The sequence below is a fragment of the Phaethon lepturus genome, unplaced genomic scaffold, assembly GCF_000687285.1.
Source record: "Phaethon lepturus isolate BGI_N335 unplaced genomic scaffold, ASM68728v1 scaffold22249, whole genome shotgun sequence".
In the NCBI taxonomy this organism is placed as follows: domain Eukaryota; kingdom Metazoa; phylum Chordata; class Aves; order Phaethontiformes; family Phaethontidae; genus Phaethon; species Phaethon lepturus.
Genome location: NW_010563059.1, coordinates 2,017 through 11,648, shown reverse-complemented (window position 1 = coordinate 11,648; position 9,632 = coordinate 2,017). Strand labels below are relative to the sequence as shown.

The following is a 9,632-nucleotide window of genomic DNA, read 5'->3' as shown; positions in this document are numbered from 1 at the left end:
GCTGCGTCCTGGTGTTATTTGGTCCCCCGAACTGCGACGATGGGGGAGTTTGGGGGGAAGGACGGTTGGGCCTCGTATCCACCTTCAAACCCCGCCGCCCCATGGCTGGAGGGTGCTGCCCCGGGAGAGATCATGCAAACCCCTTGCTGGGGCAGTGCAGGGGGTCACAGCCCCTCCGTTTATTTGGGTTTTGTTTATGGAGGGCTGGAGCATGAAATCAGCTCTGGAAAAAAAAAAAAACAAAACAACCTCTCCCCAGGGCAGGGTTACTGCAACAGCAGCCTCAAAGCGGGGCTGGGGCGTCCTCCTGCCGCCCCGGCAGAACCAAGGACTCGAGGACGCAGCAGTGGGTTGAGCTGGGAACAGCTTTATTTGACACGTATTTGGGTTTTGTTTATGGAGGGCTGGAGCATGAAATCAGCTCTGGAAAAAAAAAAAAACAAAACAACCTCTCCCCAGGGCAGGGTTACTGCAACAGCAGCCTCAAAGCGGGGCTGGGGCGTCCTCCTGCCGCCCCGGCAGAACCAAGGACTCGAGGACGCAGCAGTGGGTTGAGCTGGGAACAGCTTTATTTGACACGTACAAAAGCTTCGGATCTTTGCAAAAGAGCAGACAGACAGACAGACAAAGATGCTGCCCAGCACAAGGCAGGATGCTGCCACGGTTCGGTCCCTCCCTGGCTGAGATAGGAGAGAGAGAATACACAATTTTTACTCTTTTTTAAGCCAAAAGCTGGTGCCCAGCCCTGCTGCCTCCCCGGGAGCAGAGGGACCCGTCTCCAGCAGCTGCCCCTGGCCGGAGAGAAGCTGATGGTGGGGAACAGGGCTGGGAAAAGCCCCGTGTCCAGGGCAGAGCCCAGCACAGGCGCTGGAGCATCAAGCACAAAGCAGCCCGGTTCAGCTGTCCCGCACCCCCGGCTGGGGCCTGGGGGGGACAGGGACACCCATGGGTGCTTAGTCCTGGCTCGTAGCGTGTGCCAGGGCCAGAGGGAAGGGGGGAACCTGTGGGGGCATTTTCCAGTCCTGGCCCCAGGCAGGGGAATGCTCCTGCCCTCCCCTCGTCACAGTCAGCGATGTCTCAAGAAACAGACACTAGGGCTCCTTGTGTTTTTCATTAAAAAAAAAACCCTTTATATTCATTTCATGGCGGTTGAAATCACAGGAAATGAGGTGGGAGGGAAAACAAAAAAACAACCGGGGGTAGAGGGGAGGATCAAAACAAAACCCCCCCAAAAAAAAGGGAGGGGAGACAAATACAGACAACCAGCACAGCCCCCGCCGCTCGGTGCTGTCGCAGGGCCGGGGGCACAGGACAAGACCTAGGACATCAGCTACTGCGTGACTTCGTGAAGTAACTCAGGCAGGCGACGAGGCAGAGGCCGGTCTCCCTTCGCAGCCCTTCCGCCTCCTGCTCCAGGTGGGAGCTGCTGCTTCAGCTCTCCTCCACGTCATCTGCAGCCTCTGACTCCCCACGAGCCCGCTCCCGCTCCGGCCCGGCTCTCTCGGCCTTGGGATAGTCCTGCACGCTGCTGGGGGAGAGCACGGGCATCTCAGTGAGCGTCTGCCCTGCCCGTCTGCCTTCCTCTGCCCGCAGAAGCCCCTCTCCCACGCCCCAGGCCCCTTCCCAAGCTGGGAAAAGCCCAACACAACTCCCGAGATGCCCTAAATCATCCATGAGAGAGCCCAGCTTGTTCATGCATCAGATCAAGGGGAGCTCCCAGGCCCCCAGCTCTGCCCCTCGAGTGCTCACTTGTTGTGGGTCTCCTCGGCGGATGCCTCTGGCTCTCCGGATCCTGGCCCTTGGCTTTTGTCCCTCTCCTCTGTGCCCTCTGCTTTCTGGGACAGGGATTCACCATTGACAGGACCCGACAAGTCTAAAGGGAAGAGAGAGGCTCAGATACTCGGGTCCCCATGGTGGACCTCATCCATCCCGATGCATGAGGGAGTGGGCAAGCCGAGGACCCACGGCCACAAGTTGTCCCTGTCCAGGCAAGGGACACCCAGCCGAGACCAAGAGGACCCCAGGTCTGGCCTGACCCTGACAGCTACAAGAGGGGCCCCAAAGACTCCAGCCTCAAGCCCAGAGGCAGGCGTCAGAGTGGATTTTCCCCATCAGCTCCTCTGGGAAGGCTCTTGCAGCATCACCAGGACGTCCCCAGGCAGCAACCCGGCTACGAGGGTGGAAGATCCCAGTCACCAGCTGCCTGCGCAAGAGCCTGAGCCAGCGTCCAAGGGCGTCTCTGCATTCCTCTGTCTCCCCGGTGCCTTGGACAAGCGCTTAAACTGGCAGCGAGGAGCCGTCCTGGCCCAAAAATCAGCCCAGAGGCATCCAAAGCCAGGGCGTGGGCGTTGAGGTTTGCCCTCTGCTCTCACTGCCGCAAGCGTCCGATATTCGGTCCTTTCCCACTCTTGGCACTCCAGCAAACAGGGGACTGGAGGTGCCACGCATGGCTGCTGCTCCCCTCCACCACTGAGGCCAAGAGCCATCCCTGCACGCATCCCCAGTCCCCAGGGGGATGTGCCGTGTCCCTGCTCGTGTCCCCGGTCCCCAGCAGGACATGCCATGCCTTGAGAAGGGTCCTGGCATCTCTACATGCCCGGACAGAGCAGGGAACTGCCCCGAGATATGCAGTGAGCGTTACCAGCATTCGTCTCCCCTTCCCCCTTCTCGTTCCGTGTCTCCCCTCCCGACAGCTTCTCCTGGCCCTTCTCCGCATCCCCCTTGTCCTTCTCAGGCCCGGCTTTGTTGGCTTTCTGGATCGCCTCCATCTTTGGTCCCAGGACACGCGACTTCAAACGGGTGTAGACTTCGGCAGCTTTCTCCATCACATCCTTGTTTGCTTTATAGCGACGGATCTGCACCAGGAAGAGGGAGGAGGGACGCCCTTAGACCTGGGGTGGCTCAAGCAGGCTCACTTGCTCCCTCCAGGCAGGCACTCAGCCCTCTGCCCTACCTTTTTCAGCGTAGCCACCACGTCGGTGTGCTTCTGGAGGATGTGAGAGGTGACCTGGAGCGTGCCCAGCTCCTCTAGCGCATTCAGACACCGCTTGATGTCCTGCAAGGATGGCACCAAGATCAGAAGCTGCCTGGCAGTCCCCCTGTGGGCACCTGGGGTAGCGCAGTGTGGAGCACGGTCCCCTACTGCCACCCAGCATCCAGAAAGGCAAGAGAAGGCTCAGCCAGGCTGAGCACCCCCAGGTATCGCAGCTGGGCAAGGCTCACGCAGTGAGCAAGGACACGATGAGCAGGGACCTCCCAGGCCAGGCACTCACCGGGTTATCCACCTTCAGGGCAAACTTGACCTCGCTGTGAAGTTTCTGAAGTTTCTCTTCGACTGTTGGTTCTGGAGCAGCAAGAGAGACAGGTCAAGGCATCAGGTCATCGGAGGAGAGCACGGTGCTGCCTGAGGCCTGGGACCTCTCCCCCAGCAAGGGTTTGGTTTCCACCTCCAAGGTCAAACAGCCCCAGGGGCCTCTCTGAGGTGTGCCACGATCAGGAAGGAGTGTATGTAGGGAAGCTCACGGTCTCTACATACCCTGTAACCACTTTCCAACACGATGCTGGGACCATAGCAGTGCTGGAAAGGGCCCCAGCACAACCACACTGATAGTGATGGGAAAGATCCCTCCCCTTCCTTGGGATGGGGGAACCAACCCTGGATCCCTTCTCTCCCTCTCTCCCCTCTGTGACAGCACGCAATGGCTCTCACCCTTTTTCTTCTCCATCCTCCTTTCGGGGATCAGCTCAGATTTCTTCCGGCCTCGTTCCACTTTCAAAGGTCTATGAGAGGAAAAGGAAAGATCATTCAGGTGAAAACACCCACTTGCTGCTGGGCTATGAAGAAGCGCGATGGCACACATTGGAGCATCCCCCCGGCCTGCCTGACGGTGCGAGCCAGGCAGCAGAGCCCTGCCACGCTCCACCCACGCTTTCACACACATCTCCCGGCTCGCTGGCAGGCAGGAGCCCCGAGACAGCAGCTCCCCCATGCCCCAGCTTCGCGGGACTGCAGAAAGGCAAAGCCCCAAAGCGATACCCCAAGGATCTTCCCCTGCGAGATAGAAAACACCAGAAAAGCTCAGCTTGGTGCCCCCCAGCATCTCCTCCAGCCCCTTCAGCTCTGGGAGACAGGAGGGGAGGAAATAGCCCGGCCTCTCCACGGGCACTGCTGGCCCAGGGGCAGCTCCACAGGAGCCCCATCCGCACCCAGGGGTGTCAGCTGGGGAGGGCTGGGCAGCAGTCAAGCATCGGCCCTGTCCGCAAAGGAAGAAAGAGCCGATGCAGGGAGGGGAGATGCTGACTTGTTCCGTGGTTTCTCCTCTGCTCGGCCCCTCTTCTCCTTCTGATTCGGTTTCCTTGACAACTCCGAGGGCTGCTTCTTCGCCGGCTTCTTTACCTTGGAGGAGAGAACAATGCAGGCGAGAGCGGCAGAGCCCTCCCCGCTGCGGGAGAGAGGCAGTGCCATGGCCATGGCCGGGCATGATCCAGCAATGCAAGCAGCCAGCACCCATCACAGCGCTGCTGCAAGTCGGTTTGGGTGCAGAGCCATCCCCTGCACAGGATAAAAGAAGGATTCAGGTTGCAGCACAGCGGTGTTCTGCTCCGAAAGTAAATATCCTGGTACCTCAGGTGGCCCACCCAGCCTGCAGTACCCGACCGGCAGACCCACGTATCCTTCCAGATCTTCAGGCTGCTTTCCCAGCCCCCCTGCAGAGGGAGGAACGCGCCAGGCTAAAAGGGCGACCTCACCTCTGACCACTGGCAGCATGGCTCCTATGAGCCCTCTGCAACCCTCCCCTGTGCTTCAGCTGAGTCTGGCTGATGCTCCTCCGGGGAGGGCAGCGGAGCAACTCTGATGACTGTGGTGGGAAGGAGAGCATCACGGAGATGCAAAACCCACAGCTGGATGGGGCGTCCCGGGCCAGGGGAAGAGCTCCCACTTGCAAGGCACGGATGTACCTACGGACACAGCCCTTCCCAGTGCTGCATGGGCCATGCCAGCGTAACACAAGACCGTGACAGCAGGGCCCTGCCACTCCTGGAAGTCCCTGCTGACCTGGCAGGGAGGTGACGGGCTCTGTTTGTCCCCAGCTCCCCATGGCTCTGCACTCACCTCTTTCTCCAGCTCCAGTTCAGAGTCCGAGGAGGACGCAGCCTTGGCCCGGCCTTTCCGGCCCTTTTTGGCCACTTCATCCTCTGCACTGCTATCCGAGTCCGAGTGCACCTCCTCGCCCCTCTCCGCTTTCTCCTTCCTCTTTTCTTTCTCCTCCTTCTCCTGCTCCCGGAGCCGACGGATCTCTTCCTCCTGCTCCTTCTTCCTCTTCTCCTCCAGCTCCCGTCGCCGTTCTTCATCTCGCCTCTTCCACTCGCTGATGCGGTCCACGTCGCTGTCGCTATCACTGCAAAGGATAGAGCATGCTTGGACCCCTGGTGTGGAGGGGAGCTGGGTGACCCTCCAGCCCAGCCCTGAGGGTGACGGTGTCCCAGCTGATCTCACCTGTCACTGCTGGAGCTGGTTGGGACACGCTCGGGCTTTGGTTTCCTACCACGGGGCTTGGGAGGGGGTTTCTCCAATGGGGAGATGTTCAGCAAGGGCCCTGGTTGTCCCTCTGTTAAAACAGCCCCAAATCAGGGAGGCAGAGGGCTGTTCAGATATGGCCTGGAAGGTGGCCGCAACAGAAGGAGACCCCAGAGCCCCAGCAGCCCCCAGCCTCACATGCTCCCCAGTCTCCTGGGGAAACCAGCAGTGGCCCAGCAGTGGTAGAAGATGCCTCCTTGGTGTTACCTGGCTTCCTGCCCCGTGGAGCCTTCTTCACAGACACATCCGAGTCGGAATCGGAGTTGGAGTCCGACTTGGTCATGTCCACAGTCGTGTTTCCCATTTCCAAATCCGAGTCCACCTTGGAGTCCGAGTCAGAGCCGGACTCCACTTTCTGCAGGCACAAAGCGGGGTTGGACCAAGTCGGGGCTGGCAGCGGCTCAGCAGCATACCCCAAAACTGAGCCTACACAGCCCGTGGCAGAGCTCTGCCACCCCCTGGTCCCTCTCTGGGCAGCACAGACCCCAGACTCCTCTCCAGCTTCCCTCCCTCTGCACTGCAGACTAGGGGTCTTATACCTTCTTCTTCCTCCCCCCTGCCGGCATCCTCCGGGGAGCCCTGGCCACTGGCTTCTTCTCAGGAGTGAAGTCCTGGAGGAAAACACAGATATGAAGAAATGGGGAAGAGTTTCATGATGGTTTCAGAAGCCAGTCAGGTTCTCCCAAGCCACTGCCCCCCTAGACGGCGATAGTCTTCCTCCAGCCCGTTCCCCACCACCCTGCCAGCCCCCATACAAGCGTATGCAAAACCCTCTCACCTGGTCACTATTTTTTTCCGACTCAGAAGACGTTTCCGAGTTCTCCTCTTCTGTCAGGGAGGGGCTGCCCTGATCCAGGTCACTGGAGGATTTCCGAGGCCGTTTTGCCACTGGCATCTGATATGTGAGAAGTGAGAGTGTGTGGGATGCCCACTGCCCCTCCAGCCACCACAGAAAGCCAGCACTTACTGGGAAGGAGCTTTGCCCAACTCTTCCCAACTGGCCCTGCAAGAGCAGCCACGTGCAGCTCCTGGCTGCAAACCACACCAGGACTTGGCCATCCCACCATCTCAAAGACAACATGAGACAGCTACAAAACCCCCAAACATGCACCGAACCCCATTTCCCATCACAGAATCCAGAGGGAGTTGGTTTCTTCACCACCTCCAGCCACGCTGGGTTTGACACGCTGCTTGGTAGATGAAAGCTGCAGCTCAGGGGTGGACCCAACGATGGCATTGGTGTCCCACACCACACACCTGCCTGTCCCCACTGTGTGGAACCACCTCAGCCCACACTCACCTTCATGGCCAGTGATTTTCGCTTGAGCCCACTGTGGTCACTGCCTCGATCCGAGTCCTCATCGCTTTCCATTTTCTCTGTGGCAACGGCAGCCATGGCAGCATCTTCGTCATCGTCACCTGCATCGCTTCCGCCCATCGGGTCATTCTCAGGAACGTCACTGTCTGAGGAGCTGGCAGGCTAAAGACAGCGGGGATGAGAGTTGTGTTATTGCCCCGAGGGGGCTGCGGCACATGGGGTGAGAGGAGAAGGGGCACAAAAGGGTGACGAGCGAGGGACGGCAGTGCTGAGCAGAGAGGTGAGCATGCAGAGGAGCGTGGGGCAGCCTCCCTTCCTGTCACAGAACCCTTCGGTGTGGCTCTGGGGCAGGGGGACAAGCCCTTCCATGAGAATGCTCAGTCGATACCCTTCTAATTCCCCAGCACTCCCTTCCCAAGGCCCTCGTGCACCACCCCGAGACCACCAGCAACATCCTCCCTCTGGGTCCCCCAGCTCGGCTTCCACCCGCTGCTGCTGCCTCGCTCCCCTCTCTCCCCTCTCCTCGTGCTCTGCCAAAGACCCCTGGAGATGCCTAGACCCGACAGCCCCTCCTGGCTGAGCAGTACCCAGCCCTCCTCTGCCCTAACGGCGCCAGACAAGCGGGGCTGGGTGCCTCAGTTCAGCCTCTGCTCCGGCACTCAGGTCCCGGCCGTTCTCCTCCTCTGGTGGGCTGGCTGCCAGCCCTCGACTCAGGTCAGGCCTCTCTCTTCTCAGATGGCTTCATCCCAGAGCACATCGCACGCCTTCCCCAGTGGAAAGGTCCACACGAGGAGTCCAGTGTGGTGGCTGCCACTCTTCCCAGATAGGATCTCCTGTGTCCTGTTCCCTCACTCCTATGTAGGGAAGGTCTCCTGGCTTCTCACCAGCCCATCATGAGGTTCCTCATGCAAGGACATCGCACCCAAGGGGTCTCCTAGAGCTGGGATTCTTCCAAAGCTGGAGCCTTCCTGCTGGAAAGCCTCTCCTCGTCCTTGACTGTTCCTGGCACCTCGCTTCATTTAGGTCTCAAAACCAGAAAAGACCTCTACTTCAGTCTCCTCTTCTGCTCCTCCAGGCATTTTGGCCACAAGATGCAGTTGGCGCTGGTGAACCCTCAGCTGGCATTGCCTTGGTCCCTCATCAACAGGTTTCTTACCTCTGCTGGGAGTTCACGGTGGAGTTCCTGGACAAAGCAGGGGCTGCCTCCCTCACCATCACCAACCTCCCGCCCAACAAGCTGAAGTTGTTCTCCAGGATTTCAACCACCTCTGTGGCCTCATCTTACCCTACATCTGCAGTTTTGGGTCCGACCCTCTCCCACAGCTACTCAAACCAACATCCTCTCTCCTGCACTGGCAGCAGCACAGCCGAGGGGGCTCATTCCCTGAGCCTGCCTACCTCTAGATCACCTTGTCCTTGTAGCTCACCTTAAAAACCTTCCTCTGCCTCTTCAGACCAACTGCCTATGAAGCTGCTTTGGACGCCTTCTTTGAAGATCGCTATACAATAAATTGTATCACACAATTATGGTTACGAAATGCCCACGCAAGCAATTGAGAGCAAAGAGCCATCTCCTGGCCTGCTCTGAAGCCTGCTGAAGGAGCAGCCCAGCAGCTTTTGGCTCAGGACCTCAGAAATGGATGAAGAGGGGGACTGCCCAACAGTCCATGCACAGGTCCGGGCAGCCGGGGACGAGCAAGCCTCAAGTTCTTGCTCTGACAACGAAATCCTGTGGTTTTGGGAAAGCAGCACAAAGCACATCCCCAGTTCCACCTCAAAGACTGGGCAAAAGCATCTTCCTCCAGAGGAGGAGGAGGAGGGGGAGAGCTGACTCCCTCAGGAAGGGAGAGGGCAGGGAAGGGAAGCTACTTCAACCCCAAGAAAGCCAATCTGCGAGCTGGAAGCGCGTAGGCACCGTAGCAATGAGAAGCAGAAAAAGGAGAGCGATGCGGAGGAAAGGAGAGGTGGAGGCGCCGGCAGCCCACGTCCTCGCTGCCCCCCACCACGCGAGGCCCGCACTCACCGGAGGGGCACTGTAACTGGCGTGAGGGTTGTTCTGGATTTCCCACAATCCCTCGTTGAAGCCTTTTCTCTTGTTTGGTTTCCCATATTTGTCCTTATATTTTTCATAAGGGAAGAGATCTTTAGGGCCCAAGAAGGCACTGGAGAAAAACAAAGCAGAGGTGAGCCCGGAGCAGAGGCAGCGGGGCAAAAGCCCACAGAGGGGAGCGAGGCAGCGCTTACGTCTCGTGGGTGCCGAAGAAGAAGATGGGGTACTTGTTCGGTGGGGGTTTCACAGCGCCGTCCGCGATGTCATCGATCTGAAAGGAAACCCAAAGCAGGAGGTGGTCAGAGAGAGCGGCTTGAGCATGTCCTCTGCGAGGCACGTCAGCCCCGGCTAGCAGCGTCGGCCTCCGGCACCCGCACCCACTTGGAGGCAAGCACGGCAAGAAAGCACCCAGACGGGGACCTTGCTACGCACAAGAGTCCCACTGCGGTGTCAGGGCCCGGCGGGATCTCTAGAAGAGTAACAGAAGGGATCCGGCACGGGTGCTCTACGGCTAGAGCTCGGCGCGAGGTCGTCTCTCCGCTGCCGGGCTCAATGCCCAGGGAAACGCGAGCCTTGTGCTACTCCCCAGAGAGCCATTGCACGCGCTGCCTCCCAGGGGGGACGCCTGAGGGAAGCCCCCTCCAGCCCAGGGTGGGAGGCTATTGCTCCGACGGGGCAGCCTGACG

General features: G+C 59.4%; 1 protein-coding gene across 1 annotated transcript in view; it reads right to left on the bottom strand.

The window, feature by feature from the left end:
- Positions 1-1,431: 1,431 nt before the first annotated feature.
- The window catches only part of LOC104626538 (hepatoma-derived growth factor-related protein 2), a 10,158-nt gene continuing 1,957 nt past the window's right edge, over positions 1,432-9,632 (bottom strand). The window contains exons 2-16 of the mRNA XM_010294481.1: positions 9,141-9,217; positions 8,920-9,058; positions 6,879-7,058; positions 6,357-6,473; positions 6,118-6,189; positions 5,786-5,933; positions 5,498-5,597; positions 5,114-5,399; positions 4,302-4,396; positions 3,710-3,780; positions 3,273-3,343; positions 2,954-3,055; positions 2,642-2,855; positions 1,750-1,873; positions 1,432-1,525 (exon numbers count right to left, since the gene is read on the bottom strand). Of these exons, the coding sequence (XP_010292783.1) occupies positions 1,432-1,525; positions 1,750-1,873; positions 2,642-2,855; positions 2,954-3,055; positions 3,273-3,343; positions 3,710-3,780; positions 4,302-4,396; positions 5,114-5,399; positions 5,498-5,597; positions 5,786-5,933; positions 6,118-6,189; positions 6,357-6,473; positions 6,879-7,058; positions 8,920-9,058; positions 9,141-9,217 (1,890 nt within the window). The remainder of the gene's footprint in view (positions 1,526-1,749; positions 1,874-2,641; positions 2,856-2,953; positions 3,056-3,272; positions 3,344-3,709; positions 3,781-4,301; positions 4,397-5,113; positions 5,400-5,497; positions 5,598-5,785; positions 5,934-6,117; positions 6,190-6,356; positions 6,474-6,878; positions 7,059-8,919; positions 9,059-9,140; positions 9,218-9,632) is intronic.